The sequence below is a fragment of the Nomascus leucogenys genome, chromosome 19, assembly GCF_006542625.1.
Source record: "Nomascus leucogenys isolate Asia chromosome 19, Asia_NLE_v1, whole genome shotgun sequence".
Lineage (NCBI taxonomy): Eukaryota > Metazoa > Chordata > Mammalia > Primates > Hylobatidae > Nomascus > Nomascus leucogenys.
In genome coordinates, this window is record NC_044399.1 from 42,373,241 (window position 1) to 42,394,467 (window position 21,227).

The 21,227-nt window shown below is 36.8% G+C and overlaps 1 protein-coding gene across 3 annotated transcripts in view; it reads left to right on the plus strand.

The window, feature by feature from the left end:
* PREPL (prolyl endopeptidase like) overlaps positions 1-21,227 on the plus strand; it is a 40,209-nt gene that overhangs the window by 15,888 nt on the left and 3,094 nt on the right. For all 3 annotated transcript variants that reach the window (XM_012501448.2, XM_030800391.1, XM_030800390.1), the window contains 10 exons: positions 1,353-1,419; positions 1,978-2,184; positions 3,372-3,507; positions 6,768-6,984; positions 7,592-7,777; positions 10,540-10,737; positions 13,740-13,915; positions 15,921-16,137; positions 19,727-19,876; positions 20,283-20,406. In XM_012501448.2, coding sequence (XP_012356902.1) covers positions 1,353-1,419; positions 1,978-2,184; positions 3,372-3,507; positions 6,768-6,984; positions 7,592-7,777; positions 10,540-10,737; positions 13,740-13,915; positions 15,921-16,137; positions 19,727-19,876; positions 20,283-20,406 — 1,678 coding nt within the window. The remainder of the gene's footprint in view (positions 1-1,352; positions 1,420-1,977; positions 2,185-3,371; positions 3,508-6,767; positions 6,985-7,591; positions 7,778-10,539; positions 10,738-13,739; positions 13,916-15,920; positions 16,138-19,726; positions 19,877-20,282; positions 20,407-21,227) is intronic.

Here is a 21,227-nt window from a genome sequence, read left to right on the forward strand (position 1 = left end):
TGGGCTCAAGCAACCCTCCCACCTCAGCCTCCCAAAGTGCTGAGATTATAGGTGTGAGCCACCATGCCCAGCCCTGATTTAAAAATTTTTTAATGATTCTAAGGAGAAGTTCAAATGAAAGTAGTTCATACTTTGTTATTATTTGAAAATTAGTTGATTGTTTTGTCTAAATTTTTTAATAAAAGGAATTCACTTAAAGTAGTATAATACCATGAAAGCCAAGTATCTGTTTAACCATTTTATGGTTATCACAATCATAAATGTTCAATCAAAATGAATTGAGGGCCAGGTGCGCAGTGGCTCACGCCTGTAATCTCAGCACTTTGGGAGGTCAAGGTGGGCAGATCACCTGAGGTCAGGAGTTTAAGATCAGCCTCGCCAACATGGTGAAACCCCATCTCTACTAAAAATACAAAAATTAGCCAGGCATGGTGGTGAGCGCCTGTAGTCCCAGCCACTCGGGAGGCTGAGGCAGGAGAATCGCTTGAACTCAGGATGCAGAGGTTGCCCTGAGCCAAGATTGCGCCACCGCACTCCAGCCCAGGTGACAGAGCAAGACTCTGTCTCAAAAAAAATAAAAAAAGAAATGCACTGAATTTTTCAATAAGATTGGAAAATTGAACCACAATAGGTGAAAATCACATACATAGTAGAGTGGAAATAGGAGGTTAAGAATAAGGAACTCCAGATTCAAATTATGCCACTAACAGATAATAAATGTGTTGTAAGCCACTGAAATCATATCAACCAATCCATTACCTTTAATATGTAGGCATTAGACAAGAACACTATTTATATTTTGGTAATATTCATTCTCTCCATTTCAGATTGTATTTGTCACCCTACAGCAGGTGAAATAGTTTGTGTTAAATCAAAACTGTGTATAGTTGTTAGTGACAATATATTTTAAAGGAAAGAGTCTCAAAGTTATTGACTGGGTTTTCAGGCTAGTCTCAGCCACAGTTTCCTCATCTGTATCATTTTGGATTATCTTAAAGATGCCACTTGATTTCTGTTAATTGACTCCCACTGTACAGGTATCAGATGTTTCTAAAATATAGCAGAAGTGGTTTGTGCAGTTGTGAGAACTGACAGATTTTGTTATACCTTTTCTTTATTGCCTCTTGTATTTATGTATTAAAAACCCCTCTAGTGGTTATGAACATATGAAAACCATATCTTATCAACTATATTGTAAAAATGGTCAATTTTATATTTCATATGTGTTCATTAATATACTTCAACAGGTCTGTTTTTTATAAGAGGCTTCATTTCATCTTCATCTTGAATAGTCAGACTATGAAAAGTTTAATTAAATTACTATTAAGTAAACTGCATGTTTCTTTTATCAGGTTAAACATGGTGGTTTTGTTTATTACCAAGAAGGTTGTTGCTTGGTTCGTTCCAAAGATGAAGAAGGTACACCACAATTTTTCTTTTTACATGCTCTAATTTCAGATTTCATATTTTTATAGGAAATTTATTAATTTCTCAAAAAGATTTTTTTAAAGATTATTTCTGAATTTTTTTTTTAATGACTAGTTTTTCATCTCTGGGTTTGTGTAAGATATAGTTAGACTCAGAAGCTTTGGCAGGGAGAATGTTGACAGCATCCAGCATTTTTTGAGCATCTGCTGTGTCTTAGGTACTATGCTAGGCACTTGGCATATATTGTTGATTGTCATTTATATTCACTTAATTTCTAGGTTCTGTATGGTCTGTAAATACTAAACTAGACTATAACAATATCAAATAATGTCTCATAGGTTGATGCACAGAATAGTATTGAATAGCATAAGGTAATATTAAATAACTTATTGTCAGTTTATGTGCAAGTTAAGCTGCCATCATTGTTGAAAGAAGCTGGGATATGGCCTCTTACAGAATGGGAATTCTAATTTAAAACATTAAAATACAGTTTTAATTTTTTAAAGTACATCCTGTGAAATTATCACTTTCGTATTTTTCTTTATGCAGCAGACAATGAAAATTATGAAGTTTTATTCAATTTGGAGGAACTTAAGTTAGACCAGCCCTTCATTGATTGTATCAGAGTTGCTCCAGATGAAAAATATGTGGCTGCCAAGATAAGAACTGAGGATTCTGAAGCATCTACCTGTGTAATTATAAAGCTCAGCGATCAGCCTGTAATGGAAGCTTCTTTCCCAAATGTGTCCAGTTTTGGTAAGCCACCAACTAAAATAGTCCTCTGTGTTAAAAGGCAACAGTAACACTTTTGAAACATTTTTTTGGCCCACGTGAGTGAGGGAGAAGGTGAATGCCTGATTCATATATCCCTGTGGACTATACATCTTCCTATGTACCTCTTATTCAGGAGACCTTCCCTTACTTAATTATATATCTAGATGGGTAATTTTGAAATACTCATGTTTTTAAAAGAGTTATAATTAGAGTCCATGTTGTACAATATATTTTGATTTATCAGTAATTCTTTGCCAAATTATTATCTAGAATAAATTTTTACACTTAAGTTGCATCTTAATATTTTATTCAACTTTAAGCATGAATGTATTTTTTTAATTTCATGTTATCTTATAGAGCTGTTACAGCAAATTGCCCAAAGTCACTACCAAAGAACTTGGTATGTGTTGAACTAACCTATTTATCAATGGAAGCTGTGACATTTTTAGTAATAGAACTATCTTTATCATTAAGTGGTACATATGTTACATTTTGTCCTCTCTTTTCATTTTCTGCCATCATTTTCTCCATTGTTTAACTAAATGTTGTTGCAGTGAATTGAAATTATACCCTAACTACTGAATTCTAAGACATATATTTTGTACATTTTAACCTTTAAAATCATGGTGCATATTATACAATGATGACTTAAAATCACTGTCAGCCAGGTGGCAGTCATGATGTAATTGTGTGCAAACTTCTGTTGACAGCCTCTGGTGGGATCAAGAATCAGCATTAAATTGTGTTTGGTAGTTGGAGATATCCTGTGGCTTGAAAGCAGACAGAAAAGGTTTACACATGAGAGAAAGATGCAATATTTCTTCAGACTTACAGTTTGAAGTTTTAGATTGAAACAGAACTCACCTCTTAAAAGCAAATGTGACTTTACCAATGTCTTTCCTAAATATTGAGCATTTAGCTCTTATTTAGAAACTTGAGTACCCTGAGACTGATAACTACTTGAAACCTTGGAATGGTGTAGTAGTGGTTTATTCTAAGGAAAGCTCTCTGGCTTATATACAGCACAGATTAGATACAGTCAAATATTTAGATTTCCAGGGATAAACTTGCACATGTTCTCATTGGCATTCAAAATTAGAATGTGCTGTGCTTTTTTTTTTTTTTTATGGTATGTAGGTGATTATGTATAATTCATTATTTTCTTTCAGAATGGGTAAAGGATGAGGAAGATGAAGATGTTTTATTCTACACCTTCCAGAGGAACCTTCGTTGTCATGACGTATATCGAGCCACTTTTGGTGATAACAAACGTAATGAACGCTTTTACACGGAAAAAGACCCAAGGTACTAGAATAATATAATTAAATCTTTTTCTCCAGAACCTTTCTTCAGTTATTTGAAGTACTGACCTTGGTTGACTTAAAATGTTTATTTTGGTTAGAACCAGGAATAATAAGGCTAAAACGATCATTCTTTTATTAGTTGTTTGTATTCAAAATTGGAGTCTGGTAATATTCAAAATCAGAGTAAATACATCACTAACATTTTATTAAAAACAAATTGATTTTGTGAATTACAACATAGTTCATTCATGTAAATTCCTAAAGATGACCTAGAACTGCTAGATTGTGAACAGACTGAGTCTGTTTCACCTTTGCATCTTAATTGATAAGCAGGGTGCCAGGTTTGTATAGTGCTATTTAGTCAGTGTCTGTTGCTTAAATAAATGGTGTACTTAGATAGGTATCTCTCTTTCAAACTAAAACCCCTTGTTCCTGATGATTGCTGAGTACCTTTTAACCATTAAATTCTTAGTAATATATAGAAGAATTTAAAGTATGTGTTGCTACTAAATTATAAATTAAAACTAACTCAAAAATGTATTATTGTGCTAGGTGAAAAAATTAAATATATGTTATGGTTTCAATTGGGTATCAAGGAAAAAAGATGCATTTTTAAAAGATTGAAAGGAAATATACCCAAAGTACTAACAATGTCTTTTTCCTACTTTTCTTTTTTCTTTTTGTAATAAGCATTATTGTTTTTATAATCATAGAGAAAATACATTTTAAATTTAAAAATAATTGTCGATAGAAATAATTGGAAAAAAAGATTAACCTCTAGTTCTTTACATTTCTTGTATTCTCTTAGACACATTTTACCCTAGAGCCACTTGTGTTCTCACTTCCTATAACCACATATCTACCAACTATTTGATCAAGTAGTTTATTTTTGATTTGTCATCACCAAACCAAGCAAACAAAAATATATAAAAACAGCAAAGAAAGTGTTGAAAATAAAGAGCAAAGTAGGGTAGGGGACTTGCGCTACAATTATATATTAAAGCATATAAAGCAACAGTAAAAATAATACAAATTGATAGACAAATAATAGAGCCTAGAATAAATAACTCTAAAACAGATCCTAGTATATATGAAAATTTATATGATAAAAGGCATCACAAGCTAATGAAAAATGAATTGGTGTTATTTTATAACGCAATGGGAAATACTATTTGGAAAAAAATAATTTTCATCATTGTATATGTCAGCATACATTCCTAAGAGATTTAAAGAATCCATTGAGAAAAATAATTTTTTAGTAAGATGAAAATATAAGCTTTTTACTCAACTTGGTTAGAATATTTTCAAAACATAAAATCAATATAAGAAATTACAAAGGGTAGTAGCAGTCTCGATTACCTAAAATATTAAACTCAAGTCAAAAACTACAAAAACTATTATAAATAGTTAAAATCTAGATAACAAAATGGAGAAAAGTGTTTTCAACAAAAACACACGTTAATATTCTTAATTTTTTTTTTTTTTTTTTTGTAACAGAGTCTCACTCTGTCACCCAGACTGGAGTGCAGTGGCGCCATCTCAGCTCACTGCAACCTCTGCCTCCCAGGTTCAAGTGATTCTCCTGCCTCAGCCTCCCAAGTAGCTGGGATTACAGGCACCTGCCACCATAGCGCGCTAATTTTTGTATTTTTTGTGGAGACGGGGTTTCACCATGTTGACCGGGGTGGTCTTGAACTCCTGATCTCAGGTGATCTGCCCACTTTGGCCTCCCAAAGTGCTGGGATTACAGGTGTGAGCCACTGCACCCAGCCAATATTCTTAATTTTTAAAGAGCTATTTACATACTAATAATTTAAACTACATTCAAAGTTTAAAATAGAGACATTTCACAAAAGAAATACGATTGACAAATAAACATGGTAATGTGATCCAATACAGAAGAAATTTTACCAAACTATAAGCAGTTTTTATTTGGGGGCATTGGGATTCTTTACATTTTTCAGTAGTTTCAGTATAAATTACTTTTATAATAAGGAAAAATATAAATATAACATTTAAAGCCACCCAGTATGTTAGTATATTGCTTCTAGGATATGATTTGATTACATTCATCAAGTCATAAAAATACACTTAATTATTAAGTTAGTATTTCCATTTCTAAAAATTTGTCTTGGGAAAATAATTGTGAAGATCATGGAAGGGGAAAATATCTTCATGAATATGTTCCTTGTTATATTGTTTATTATAATGAAACATTAAAATCTAAATTTTTAAGAATTATATATTTGGTAGCCATTAAACCTGTTATAATATTAGGTAGCCATTAAAAATAATAATCACAAAGACTTTCAACTCATGTAGGGAGAAAATTGATATATGAAGTAAGAAATACAGAATCAAAAATTGTATCTATATTATAATTACATCTGTTTAAAGACATGCATAAAATATAAATATATCTTAGAAGGAAAAATAAAAAAAAATAAAATAGCTACGTTAATGTTTTAAATGTGTTATGTTAGTAAGATTGTGAGGAGTTTACTTTGTTGTAAAAACTGGGAGAAAGTGGGGTGGGGGGAGGGGGGAGGGATAGCATTAGGAGAGATACCTAATGCTAAATGACGAGTTAATGGGTGCAGCACACCAACATGGCACATGTATACATATGTAACCTGCACGTTGTGCACATGTACCCTAAAACTTAAAGTATAATAATAAAAAGATAACAAAGCAAAACAAAATAAAACAACAAAAAAAAAAAAACTGGGAGAAAGGTAAAAAAAATCCAAGATGCATACAGAGAAAGAAGAAAATAAAAATAACTCCGTGTCCCATTTATTCCCTATTTGTGTCTCCTATAGAAAGTTTATTTCCTCTTCTCAGCAAAAAGTTGTATTATCTACTCATGATTGAGAAATGACGTCTGTAGTTTACCTTGAAATGCATCCAAATAAAGATGGATTAATAGATGCATAGATATGTGATAAAGTAAATATAGCAAAATGTTAGCAATGATGGAATCGAGATAGTTTTTTCAACTTTTCTATATGTTTGAAAAACATTTATGATAAAATGTTAGAAGTAAATGATTTTGAATGCCCTTTAGGAGAAAATGAGAAAAATAATAGCTAATTGTTAAAGTTACAAGTGATATTCACTAAGGAATTATTTTTATTTCCTATCTGCATTATAAATCTACATGTATACTGACCACCTCTGAGATACTGTCCTTAACAAGGTAGCATGCATCTGAAAAAACTGTGATCTCATGTTTCTCTCTCTCTCTCTCTCTCTCTCTAGCTACTTTGTTTTCCTTTATCTTACAAAAGACAGTCGTTTCCTCACCATAAATATTATGAACAAGACTACTTCTGAAGTGTGGTTGATAGATGGCCTGAGCCCTTGGGACCCACCAGTACTTATCCAGAAGCGAATACATGGGGTCCTTTACTATGTTGAACACAGAGATGATGAATTATACATTCTCACTAATGTTGGAGAGCCTACAGAATTTAAGGTAATCATGGATGCTCCTTGTTCCCATTTGGGCTGTTAAGAAGTGTCACACTTGAATCAACAACATTTCTTGCTCCAAGAGCTCATTGTTTTATAAATTGATGCCACCTTCCTATGTATAACAATCCCATTTCTTTTCCCTTACAGCTAATGCCTCTACATATTTTAATTGTGCCTAACAGTTAGTAAATGAAACATATTCTGTCCTGAGTTTATGTTATCAAAATCAAACTTAGTAGCTTAAAAGAGCAAACTTATAAACTCATGATTTTATAAGTTGGCAATTTGGATTGATCTCAGCTAGGCAGTTCTTCTGCTGGTATCAGCTAAGCTCTCTGATGTATCTGTACTCAGCTAGCTGTCAATGCCGTCACAAATGTCTAGTGGTTGGCTAAGCACTGGGTCATACTGTCTCGCCACCCAGCAGGCTAGTCAGGTCTCATTCATATGGTTGATGGTCACACTTTATCCCTGATGCAGAGTTAGTTCCTTCAGCTCTTCATAAAACAGTGAGGACTAGTGTGGTCTAGTTCTCAGTGATTGCATCTCTGGATGCTGTAGCCTTCGTGTTTTCTTACCTATATGTCTTCTAACTTTGTTCCACATAGCTAATGAGAACAGCGGCTGATACCCCTGCAATTATGAATTGGGATTTATTTTTTACAATGAAGAGAAATACAAAAGTGATAGACTTGGACATGTTTAAGGATCACTGTGTTCTATTTCTGAAGCACAGCAATCTCCTTTATGTTAATGTGATTGGTCTGGCTGATGATTCAGTTCGGTCTCTAAAGGTATGTTTAATTTGCAGAAGTTAATACTGTTAATCAAAATATATATGCAGTTTAGCTTAACAGAACATCACATTTTGAGTAGTGGCAGCAGTGTTCTATTTCTTAAAAGGAATTTAGTTTAAATGGAATTTGGCAAACTCACTGTCGGGTTTAGTAGGGTTATCTTAGAATTACTTAGAGGATCTTGCTTTTTATGCAATTTTACTTAAAATAGTGTCTTATGGCATGGACTTCACAATTAGAGTTAAGTGCTAATATTTCTCTTTCTGTATATCCCTCTACCTCACATGTCTCTACAACTTTAGGTATAGCAATAACTCAGGCCAAACTTGGTAGCTAGTGCCTAAACACTGACTGCTGCTCTCCCATCCCACATCCCCAACAGGGACAGTAGTGGTACCCACTGTGTTTTAGCCACTACATGCTTTTGTCTGCATCATCTTCTCCCTGCCAGTTTTCTTATCCGCGGGGGATGCAGGGAGCAAACTTCGGTTTCTTTGAACATAGGAGTAGTAGTGGTCTCCACAGCAGCACAGAAGGGTAATAGGGGCAAGACTGCTTGGCAAGCTGGCTAGTGGATACTGCTTGTGGCTACCAGGAAAGATAACCTGCCTTCACAAGTACACTTCCTAAAATTGGTGAATGACAACCTTATTGCCTAGTTTTAAAGCAGCATTAACATGTGAGTTAAGGTAGTAGGCACTGAAGGGAAGAGGATGGCTTCCATTTTGTTCTATATGAAAAGAGTTGTTGAGCCAGTTGATGAGCAGACAGCATAGACCACTTATACCTCCCTAACTCCAGTATTCTTAAAACTTCTGTCAAAATGCAATTTCAGTCAATTCAGTGGCTTTTTATTGAACTTTTATGTGCACAATACTGTATCAGGCATTGCAGAGTCTAAAGCTGTTAAAGCAGAATATCCTAGCCTTAAGGAAGATATAGTTAATCATAAGATTAGACTAGTACACAAAGATTAAGTATATCACGGATTTAAATAAGTAGTATCAAAAACATAAAATATGCTGTGGGGCTCAAACTAGAGAAAGGCCCGGGAAAGCTTTTGGTAAAGTTGGTCGAATGTGAAATAAACCAGAGAGGAGAGATAGGATTTTGACAAGTGGAGAGGGGATGGTATTCCAAGATGAGAAAGCCATCAAATGAAGCTCTGTGCTCTGACATTCAGAAAATGTTTAGGGAACTGTTAATTGTTCTGTTTTATTAAAGCACTATACATTTCTGGGGGATGAAGCCATGATTTGACTTTTTGTGAGTGTCAATATGAGGAATTTATTAATTATGAAAGGTAACATTTGAAGTTTTTGAGCAGGGGAATGGTTTGAGGAGTGGCAGCCATATTAGGATACACTAAACCAAAAAGAAGTAAGGGGCAGGAAGCTAGTTTTGAGACTGTGTTATTGGTGTAAATAAGAAATAACAAGGGCCTGAAATAACTGAAATTCTCCAGCTACTCCCTAAAATCAAAAGATCAAATGTAATGTCCAGTCTCTTAGAACACTGTGTAAGTGTCCTAAAACCAAAATGGTGATTGACTTGAGGCCTGGTTATGAGGTTTGTAGCAGTGCTTCCTTTTTTTCCCTCTCAAGTCTCAGTTTGCTTGCTTATAACTATGCTACCAGATTTCTCAATTTTTGTTTACATTTTACTCTCCAGTTATGGCTTAAATTTAAATAGACAAGTTATCCTTTAAAACAACCCTCAATGTGAGAAGCATACATTAGGAGCTTTTAGAGATTGCAGATGTGTGTCCTTATTAGTGTTTCATGAAAATAGATTTTTTTTTATTAATAAGAAATTTGCTCAGAGAACGTAAACTCTGGCTGTAGTTGCTGCAGTTGGAATGGTATCCTCTTTATGCAGAAATCCCTGGCTGCCCTTTTTCAATAGTGCCCACCAGTGATGTTTCTGTGCCTCTGATTTTCTAAGGAATTTGCTCTTTCTACAATTAGGAAAAGAAAGGCAATTTTCTTTTGATGTTCTGCCTCTCAGTACCATTTCTAACACTCTGTCAACCTGCTTACCAGAGTTCTTTAAAAGGTGTAAGAGGGATGTTAGTGCAAGGCTTGAAGCTGGACCCTGCTGCTCTAAGAGAATAAATTTTGATTCCTTTCCTTTTTTCTTAAAGTTAAGAACCTTGAGTATAATAGCTGTGAGTCTCTCAGAGTAGATGTGCCAGAAGAGGTTTTGTTCTGCACAATGGTTAGCCTAGGAGCTAAAAGTTAGAAACAAATTACAAATGCCTTGATGCTGCTGAGCCCGTTTATAGCCCTGAAATAATAACTGTCATCACTGTGGCTGTCCAGGCAGCAGGGTAAGGACTAGTGGGTAAATTATGAAAAACACAGGCATGTGAGGGATTGCATGTTCTTTGAGAACAGAGATCTTGGCAGCGTCGGTGGGTTCTGGAATTACTATTTGATTTGCTCTTATTCTTCCATTTTACTATTTTATTATCCAAGATTATACCCCAAAATAAACTTTTATGTTAAAGGCAATTTCATAAGCTAGAACTGTGATAAATCATTTTCCTATAGTTTGTCTTATTTTATTGGTCATAATGTACAGTTTTGTTTTTTACTTGAAATATATGTTGTTGTGATAAAGTAATCCTTGAATGAGGCATCGTGTGGTAACAAAAAATAAACTAGATATCCACATCATCTTGTTTGGAGAAGACATAGAAATTTAATTAATGATACTTGGTGGCCTAAAGAATAAAAATAGCTGTTTTATTTCTTTAGCTCCCTCCTTGGGCCTGTGGATTCATAATGGATACAAATTCTGACCCAAAGAACTGCCCCTTTCAACTTTGCTCTCCAATACGTCCCCCAAAATATTACACATACAAGTTTGCAGAAGGCAAACTGTTTGAGGAAACTGGGCATGAAGACCCAATCACAAAGACTAGTCGTGTTTTACGTCTAGAAGCCAAAAGCAAGGTAGGTCTTGTAATCTTCACTTTCAGCTCCCATTTACTGAAAGCATACCGTTTGCCAGATGCCATGCAGTTGTTGGAGTTACATTAGCACGGTTTCCTAATGTAGATTTCTTAGACCATAGTAATACCCAAATGAATTTAGGGGTACGTGAATTTTTTTCAACCTTAATACTCATGTTTAACATGGATTAGAAAATTTATAGCATGTCAAGCTTTTATTTTACATGTTTATGTCTGATTTTTTAAAGTTGATTTTGGGAAAAAATTAATAGAGTTGGTATGTAGTTATGGCAAAAATTGTGAAGGTGGTAGTTGACTAGAGTAAACTAGACTGATACAGTCCCTGCACTCGTGGAGCTTACATCTAGCAGGAAAGATGACATGTTTAAAAAGTCATTAATAATGTAGTGACTGCTGCAAAGGAGGACATACTGAGTACAGTGGGAGCATAGAGCAAAGGGATTTTACCTAGTCTAGAGAGTTCAGGGAAGTTTTCTCCAAGGAAGTTATGTCTCAGGTAAGACCACTAGGATGATTAAGAGTAAACTGGAAAGGAGACAGGGGATTCCATTTTGTATAGAGGCCCTGAATTTGGGGAGAAATTATACAATTCAAGAAGTGTAGGGCTGGCTGGGCCCAGTGGCTCACGCCTGTAATCCCAGCACTTTGGGAGGCTGAGGCAGGCCGATCACAAAGTCAGGAGGTCAAGACCAGCCTGGCCAACATGGTGAAACCCCATCTCTACTAAAAATACCAAAAATTAGCTGGGCGTGGTGGCAGGTGCCTGAAATCTCAGCTACTCGGGAGGCTGAGGCAGGAGAATCCTTTGAACCCAGGAGACAGAGGTTGCAGTGAGCCAAGACCTCGCCACTGCACTCCAGCCTACAGAAGAAGTGTAGGGCTAGGCACAGTGGCTCAAACTTGTAATCCCAACACTTTGGGAGGCCAAGCTGGGAGGATCACTTGAGCCCAGAAGTTAGAAACCAACCTGGGCAATATAGTGAGACCTCATCTCTACAAAAACCAAAAATATTAGCCAGGCATGGTGGCATATGCTTGTAGTCCCTGCTTCTTGGGAAGCTGATGTGAGAGGATTGCTCGAGTCCAGGAGATTGAGGCTGCAGTGAGCTGTGATTGCGCCATTGCATTCCAGCCTGTGTGACAGAGTAAGATCCTGTCTCAGAAAAAAAACAAATACAAAGGAGGCCATTATGGCCAAAATCAAGTAAAAGAGGGAAGATTGGCAGAGTGAGTAGAGAGAGATGAGACATAGAAAAGGAAATAGCAAATATCCATATTCCAGGTATACTGAATATACAGAATTTACAAATTTATGCAAGTAGGGAACAAATTAATATATAAACTATAGCCTTGAATTTAAGGAAACTTCAGACTTTCGAATACCTTATATCAGATAATTTCACATGTGCTGACACAATGAATTACAACACAAGCCTTTTATGCTTAGGAATTTTTTTCTTTAATTCATTTATTTTTCTCTGACAATCTAAGTAAATATTAATATTTTATATTACAAAAGCAATACATGCTTGTTGAACAGATGCAAAAATACAGAACAAATAAATCTTAAATGACTACTTCTCAGTACCATTTGCTTGCTGCACCTCTTAGAAATAATCATTGTTACCCACTTAGTGTATTATCTTTTAGATAGGTTTTGTTTGGTTTTACAAACATGGAATTATACTAGTCTATCAAAATGTTGTAATTATTGGACCCGAAATGGAAAGAACAGTTAAGCGCCATGTTCTTGGAGAGCCAAGAGGGGAGAAGGGAAGCAGCTGCTGAATGGAAGCGCTATACCTTTCCACAGGCATTTTAGTACTGCTGGCAAACCCAGATCCAGCCCATCACAGGAGTAGCTACTATTTTACCTCTTCCTTTCAAGTTTTCAACAAGCAAGTTTTTCTGATTGTATAATTGAAGTTGGGGAAGAGGTGGGAGATGAAAAGACCAAGATTGTTTTATAGAAATTAATCTACATCAAGTTTTATAAAAGTGAATCTTACTAAAAGTGAAAGTTAACAATGTCATAACAACTTGGGTATTTTAAAGAATGAGAGGAGGATTTCCTCCTTATTTGATAACATTTTGCTGTCTCCAGTTATTGCCCCAAAGTGAAGTTTTCAAAATGAGAATGAAAATAGGAAGAGTGACTTGGTTATATTATTTATTTTCTTTATGTAAACTAGTGCTATTTCATTAGTTTAAGCAGGGTGAAAACCAATTTCTTTATCTTTTTTCTATGAAAGGTAGATCAGAATTAGTTCTTTTGTCTCTTCAGAGACTGCCTAGTTTCAGTCAACTGGAATTGATGAGTTTTAGCTACATTGGGGGATGGTTACATAACCTACCAGTAACTTAGTAACTCTAAAAATAATTTAACTTACTTTAACCCTACAAAGAATTTTACCTAAAAATTTTAAAACCACTTTAAATTTTTTTTAATAAAGTTAAATGGGCCTTTGAAGAGGATTGTGGTAGTTATCAGTAACATCAGTAAGATTTCAAGTGTTAATGGTTGAGAATTCCAACTATAGAGGATAGAAAATTGAGCTGATGAGACTTTAGTCAGCATATTTGTAGATACTCAAAAGTGAGAAATGCCAGTATCTAGCTCTTAGGCATAGGAAGGATGCTATACTAGGACTTCTAACCTTGGTAAGTATTTTGGTTTCATCTGAAAATTTAAAATTATAGTAGGTAGTGAAGAATGCTTTAAAATTACATTATCGTCATGAAAAGCTGCATTTAAATCTTGCTGCTCTTTTCTGGTTAATACTGTAGGACAGCAAGGTAGCTGAAACCAAAAGCCATGATGTATTTTTAGAGACCGTAATTCTTTTTCTTACACAAATTTGTGCTCAACATCAATAGGTAGCACGTAAGTGGGGACAGTGCACCTCAATGTATTTTAAATTGGGATAAAACTGTTATTATGAAAGACTCTTCTTTACATACGTAGTAATTCTTCATTTCTAGGATGGAAAATTAGTGCCAATGACTGTTTTCCACAAAACTGACTCTGAGGACTTGCAGAAGAAACCTCTCTTGGTACATGTATATGGAGCTTATGGAATGGATTTGAAAATGAATTTCAGGCCTGAGAGGCGGGTCCTGGTGGATGATGGATGGATATTAGCATACTGCCATGTTCGGTGAGTCAGTGTATTTTACCTGGCATGTAAGTGCTAGACCATTGTGACAGATGTCAAGAATAGCAATATATCAGGGAACAAAAGCTTACTTTTTTCATTTTTATTATTCAATTTATGTATTCCTAAACCAGTGCTGGTGAAACTTGATTCTGTAACAGATTAGTTGATCCAAAAAGCAAAAGGATAGGTTTTTAGGATTTTTGCATAGAGGTACCAGACTTTACTTATTTAGTAATATTATTTCCATTCAATTCTCCTGAATTTAGGTTTAAGTAGCCTCTCAATCTGAACTCCTGTTTTCCATTTAACTTCCATTTTATTTCAGCTGTTTTCAAGACACAAATATTATTTTGTATTTCTGCTTAAAATTCTTCTCCACCTCCCCATCTCTAGAACAAAGTCCAGATTCCCCAGTATAATACTCCTAATGGTCTGATTAATCTCTGTAATGGCACTTATCATCAGATCCTTTTTTTTTTTTTTTTTTAAGACAGTTTTGCTTTGTCGCCCAGGCTGGAGTGCAATGGCACAATCTCGGCTCACTGCAACCTCTGCCTCCCAGGTTCAAGTGATTCTCATGCCTCAGGCTCCTGAGTAGCTGGGACTACAGGCGCACACCACCACACCGTCTGATTTTTTTTTTTTTGAGATGGAGTCTCGCTGTGTCACCCAGGCTGGAGTGTGCAGTGGCATGATCCTGGCTCACTGCGGCTTCTGCCTCCAGTGTTCAAGCGATTCTCCTGCCTCAGCCTCCCGAGTAGCTGGGATTACAGGCGCCTGCCATAACTCCCGACTAATTTTTGAAATTTTAGTAGAGATGGGTTTTCACCATGTTGGCCGGGCTGGTCTGGAACCCCTGACCTCAAGTGATCCACCTGCCTCAGCCTCCCAAAGTGCTGGGATTACAGGCATGAGCCACCGCACCAGCCCAATTTTTTTGTATTTTAGTAGAGATGGTTTTCCAATGTTGCCCAGGCTGGTCTCGAACTCCTGAGCTCAGGCAATCCGCCCGCCTCAGCCTTCCAAAGTCATGTCCTTTTATTTTTTTTATTTTGTTTTGTATTTTTTTGAGATGGCATCTCACTCTGTCTCCCAGGCTAGAGTGCAGTGGCACGATCTCCGCTCACTGCAACCTCCGCCTCCCAGGTTCAAGTAATTCTCCTGCCTCAGCCTCCCAAGTAGTTGGGATTATAGGCATGCACCACCACACCTGGCTAATGTTTTCTATTTTTAGGAGAGACGGGGGTTTCACCATGTTGGCCAGTCTGGTCTCAAACTCCTGACCTCAAGTGATCTGCCCACCTCAGCCTCCCAAAGTGCTGGGATTACAGGTGTGAGGCACTATGCCCAGCCCCCACAAAGTCATGTCTTTTAAATGACATGCTCTGTCACCTCCTTGCCCTTATACATGCTGTGCCATATCTGTGTCTTAATGCCTTTTCTTTGCCTTCTGGAAACTCAAATTTTTCCTTCACAACTCAGTTTAGGTATCATCTCCTTAAAAGCATTTGTGTTCCTGACTCGTATATATACCCCTCACCTGGCAGATGGATGTTCTTTCCTCTGCTCCTGTAATACCTTAAATACACTTGTGTTATGGCAGTGACCACAATGCTGGGTAAGTCATTATTTTCTTACCCCACAAAATTACTATCTTCTCCAGGGTAGGGGATTTTCGTTTGTTTCTACTTTTAAGGTCTGTACTTAATCCCTAATAAATGGGCAGACCCTCAAAATATATTTATTGAATCAATTCTGGATTGTCTATATCAGGAGTTGGCAAACCTTTTTCTCTAAAGAGCTACATAGTCACATTTTAGGCTTTGCAGGCCGCATACAGTTTCTGTTGCACATTCCTTGTTTTCACTCAATGTTTAAAAAGCAAAAACCATTCTTAGCTCCAGGGCCACACAAAAACAGGCCTCCAGGTGTAGTTTGCTGACCCCAGCCTACATCATTAACGTTTTTTTTTTTCCACTAAAACTTTTTTGCCCTTCAATTTCAGGGGTGGTGGTGAGTTAGGCCTCCAGTGGCACGCTGATGGCCGCCTAACTAAAAAACTCAATGGCCTTGCTGACTTAGAGGCTTGCATTAAGACGCTTCATGGCCAAGGCTTTTCTCAGCCAAGTCTAACAACCCTCACTGCTTTCAGTGCTGGAGGGGTGCTTGCGGGAGCATTGTGTAATTCTAATCCAGAGCTGCTGAGAGCGGTGACTTTGGAGGTGAGTACGTTCTGTCTCTACTGTTTATGGAATGGGGGAGGTGTGAAGCCATAGGGTACTCTAAGAAAAACATTTTTGGGCTGGCGCAGCGGCTCATGCCTGTAATCCCAGCACTTTGGGAAGCTGAGGTAGGCAGATTGCTTACCAGGAGTTCGAGACCAGCCTGGGCAACATGGCAAGACCCTGTCTCTGCAAGAAATTTAAAAAAAAAAAAAAAAAAACTACCCAGGCTTGTTGGTAAGAGGATCGCTTAAGAGGTTGAGGCTGCAGTGAACCACTGTACTCCAGCCTGGGCAACAGAGTGAGACCGTGTCAAAAAAAAGGAAAGAAAAACATTTCTGTTAGTTTTACCATAGCATAGGAATATAACAAAGCTTTTAAGTTTTAAACTCAGAATTATAGCTTGAGGAGAACTTCTAAAGTTATTTTAATCCAACTATTAACCCTTATTCTTCTCTGACGTTGTTCTTTATTATCCTTAAGGCTTTCCACTGAAAGATATTAATGGCTATTTCCATTGTTCATTTGTATTTGTAAGCACATTTAGAATTGGTGAAAAAGCACTGAAGCATATATGAGTCCCAGTTGAGAAAGCCAGGCAAAGCACGCTGTGACTCTGGAATGCACTGAGTCCTTTGGCCCCTGGTCACCTTGACAGGCTACTGCCCATCAACATTTCAGTCCTAGATTTATAGGCTCTTTATTTTTAGATAGTCCATTCTTAATGGTCGTTTGGGCATAGTTTTTCTGTATTTTAATTGAAATATCTTACCCTGTTCTGAAAATGATTATCTTTTTCCAGTGTCAGAAATTATGAAGTTACATTATAGCAGTTGGTTTCACTGCTATCATTCTCCTACTTCCTGGTTACTCTGAAAAATAATGACTGAGATGGGAGAGAGTAAATTATTTTCAGGATTTTTTGAGGTTGGGGAGTTTATACTGTGGGCTTGTAAATAAGGGTTAAATAGTAGTCATCTGTAAGTCTATTTTTTAAAAACAGAAAAATGTGGATAATAAAAAACCTATGCACAAAGATAATAATGGCAGAATTATTTACAGTTTAAAAAGCAACTAGCTTTTGACTTTTAGAAATTTAAAAGGAAATAATAAGAAGGATATTTATCCTAGGTTGCTTATTATAGTAAAGACTAGGAGACAACTTTTTATACATGTGTAAGTCAAATTCTTAATTGTAAGCACCAAAAATCAACCCTAATTTAAGCAGAAAAGGGATTAAAGGGCATTAGGAAAATGTAGGTATGTTCAGACCAGTGTTACAGGCTTCAGAGCCAAAGGCATAGAATTGGCCCAGTGAAACTATTACTGCCACCACTGCCAAGCACAAATCACCTCACACTGCCAGTGCTACTTCTAGAGCTGGATATAGCTGTGGCACTTTTGCCAGAATAAATTATCTGTGATCACTGCTTCTTTGAATCACTAACTTACCATGCAGAGTGTAAAGCACGTGTCTGGTTGATAGACCCAAGTCACACATGGGTCACACAGCTACTCCCAAGCTGCAGGGAAAAATGGGAAAGAGAATGTCTAGCATTTAGTATCTCTACAGTGAGAGGCAGGCTCTAGCTGATAAGGTTGGAGGTTTTTCAAATGCAAAAAAGTTCAGATGGTAGGCAGCCAAAAAGAATTACAGATGATTCACTATACTTGGTTAATGTTAATACGAGAGAAAGCTAAAAAGTATGTTAACAGAAGAAAATAAAGCTAAGTGAAAAATACAGCCTTCATTTTTGTTTTGTTGTTTTTGTGGGGTTTTTGTTTTTTGTTTTGTTTTGTTTTGTTTTTTGAGTCAGAGTTTTGCTCTTTCAGCCAGGCTGGAATGCAATGGCGCACGAACACAGCTCACTACAGCCTCGACCTCTGGGGCTCAGGTGATCCTCCCACCTCAGCCTCCTGAGTATCTGGGACTACAGGCATGTGCCACCATGCCCTGCACATTTTTGTGGTTTGTTGTTGTTGTTGTTTTGTAGAGATGGGGTTTTACCATGTTACCCAGGCTAGTTTCAAACTCCTGGGCTCAAGTGATTTGCCCACCTCAGCCTCCCAACGTGCTGGGATTACAGGCATGAGCCACCATGTGCGACCCAGCCTTCATTTTATTAAATTTTGTAACACTAATTATAAGCCAATGGGTTGTTTTCTCTTCTTTCATCTTGGATATTTTCCAGTTTCTTTACTTAGTGTTTTTTGCTTTTAATATAGAACGTCCAACTGGTGAAAAAGACCTTGTTGTGTGTTTTTTTCATTTAAAAATTTTTAATTATGGTAAAATACCATAAAATTTACCATCTCAACCATTTTTAAGTGAATAGTTCAGTAGTGGTAAGTGCATTCATAGGCTTATGCAGCCAATCTCCAGAACCCGCTTTTCATCTTAACAAAACTGAAACCCTGTACCGATTAAACAGCTCTCCATTTGCTTCTTCCCACAGCCTCTGTCTCTGTGAATTTGACTGCTCAAACACCTCACATAGGTGGAATCATACAAAATATATCTTTTTGTGACTGGTTTATTTCACTTAGATTATATCCTTGAGGTTCATCCATATTGTAGCATGTATCAAAATTTTATTCCTTTTTTTTTTTTTTTTTTTTTTGAGACGGAGTCTTGCTCTGTCACCCAGGCTGGAGTGCAGTGGCGCAATCTCAGCTCACTGCAAGCTCTGCCTCCCGGGTTCACGCCATTCTCCTGCCTCAGCCTCTCCGAGTAGCTGGGACTACAGGCGCCCGCCACCACGCCTGGCTAATTTTTTGTATTTTTTAGTAGAGACGGGGTTTCACCGTGGTCTCGATCTCCTGACCTCGTGATCCGCCCGCTTCGGCCTCCCAAAGTGCTGGGATTACAAGCGTGAGCCACCGCGCCTGGCCCAGAATTTTATTCCTTTTTAAGGCTGAATAATATTCCATGTAATATTGTATGTGTATACCACATTTTGCTTATTCATTCTTCGGTTAATGGACACTTGAGTTGCTTCCACCTTTTGGCTGTTGTGACTATGCTGCTGTGAACATAGGTATGCAGATCTCTTTAAGACCCTGCTTTCAGTTTTGGGGATTATATGCCAGGAGTGGAATTGCTGGATCGTATGGTAATCTTAAGCTTAACTTTTTGATGAACCACCATACTGTTTTCCATAGCAGCTGCCCCATTTTACATTCCAACCACCAGTGTATCAGGATTCCGGTTTCTCCACATTACTGCCAATACTTTTTTTTTTTAATATAATAACTAATCGTCCTAATTGGTATGAGACTAGCATTTATTGCTTTTATATACGAAAAAATATAAATGAATAAAAGGTACTAAGCTAAAAATAAATATTGTGAAATTAGAAGATAAACCATTTCTTGTTATATGTCATTTAAGGAGTCTGAAGACTTTAAAAGTAGGTTATAAATTGCAGGCCCTGGTTAAGGACGGAGTATTCTAACTCCCAGGAATCTATATGGCTTCTTGAGTTATTTTCTCTCATATCAGTATGTATATTCATAAAATATAATGTTTTTCTGAAACTCACTTACCAACCTCTTACTTGAAGTATAAGTTTCTTTGCCTTTTTTTTAGGCACCTTTCTTGGATGTTCTGAACACCATGATGGACACTACACTTCCTCTGACATTAGAAGAATTAGAAGAATGGGGGAATCCTTCATCTGATGAAAAACAAAAGAACTACATAAAATGTTACTGTCCCTATCAAAATATTAAACCTCAGGTAGTGAAAGACAATTGTGTTAGACTATCCTGAATTTACATAGAATAAAAAAAAAAAAACTTATCCAAGCTGAAGCAAAAATAGGAGCTTTAGAGATGTTTCTACTTATGATGCCCAAATATCTTCAGCACCATCTCTGCTCGTGCTCCATGTTTAATACCTCAGGGGAATAGACTTATCATGCCTTAATTACTAAATTAGCTAAGGTCCTTTAGTCAAGAATAGGCTATTCCAGATAACAAGTCGTCTACTACTGTAATACTGAGGATCTCTCAAGATAGCAAGTGAGAAAAAGCATAGAGCACTTAGAGGGAAAAAATTGGAGGTAATTATTTTTCATAGTCTCTATAGTAGAAAGGGACCATAAGAAATGATGTAAACTCTTTGTGCGTGTATTTTCTTTCAGCATTATCCTTCAATTCACATAACGGCATATGAAAACGATGAACGTGTACCTCTGAAAGGAATTGTAAGCTATACTGAGAAACTCAAGGAAGCCGTCGCAGAGCATGCAAAGGACACAGGTGAAGGTAGGAGACCCCCTAGAAGCAGGGAACATGGCCAAACAGACTGCTACCCATAGCACACTGCTCAGAGGAATTTATTTCAGGCTGCAGCCAAATCATCTGCCCAGGATTTAGGGCAAACAATTATTTTCCTGTGTTGACTCCCCAGTTAAAGTGTATGTAACTACATAACTATACGTACACCGCCTCACCTCTTTTTCAAAGAACAGTATTAAAATAGGCAGGACACAAAGGAAACAGGAAATTTAAGAATCAAATATAACTTGGAGATGCACTGCCATACAGTTATTAATTCATTTAACAATATTTATTGAGCCATTATTCTTGGGAATCTCTAAAAGACAGATTAAGATTTTTGTTTTGGGCCATCAGTGCCCAAACTGTTTAGCTGCATGAATTTCCTCTAGCTAACTGTTTCAGCTTTATGAGATTAGAATCCCTCCTTTTTGCCTTGAAACTATATGCCAAGTCAGTCTCCCTGTATTCATCTCCATTTGTCACTCCCATCCATTGCTGTAGTTGGTGTTTTCAGGGCATAAGACTCTCAGATTCCACAGGGCAGATTGATGATCTCCTGGGTTTCAGCCTTCTCGGTGTGGCACCATATAGTCTTTTCCATACGGCCTCTTCCTGCTTTCTCTGTGTCAGAAGTTTGTCTTCTGCTGCTTGTCCTCTCCCATCTTTTTGTTGATGATGGTGGTTTTTGCTTTTTACTCCTTTACTACTATTTGAACTGAGTACTCAAAGAAGAGGGGAGGAACGGGTCTCGATCTTCCAAAGAAGATCCCATACAATCTTCTAATTGTTCTATATGTTAACTCTTT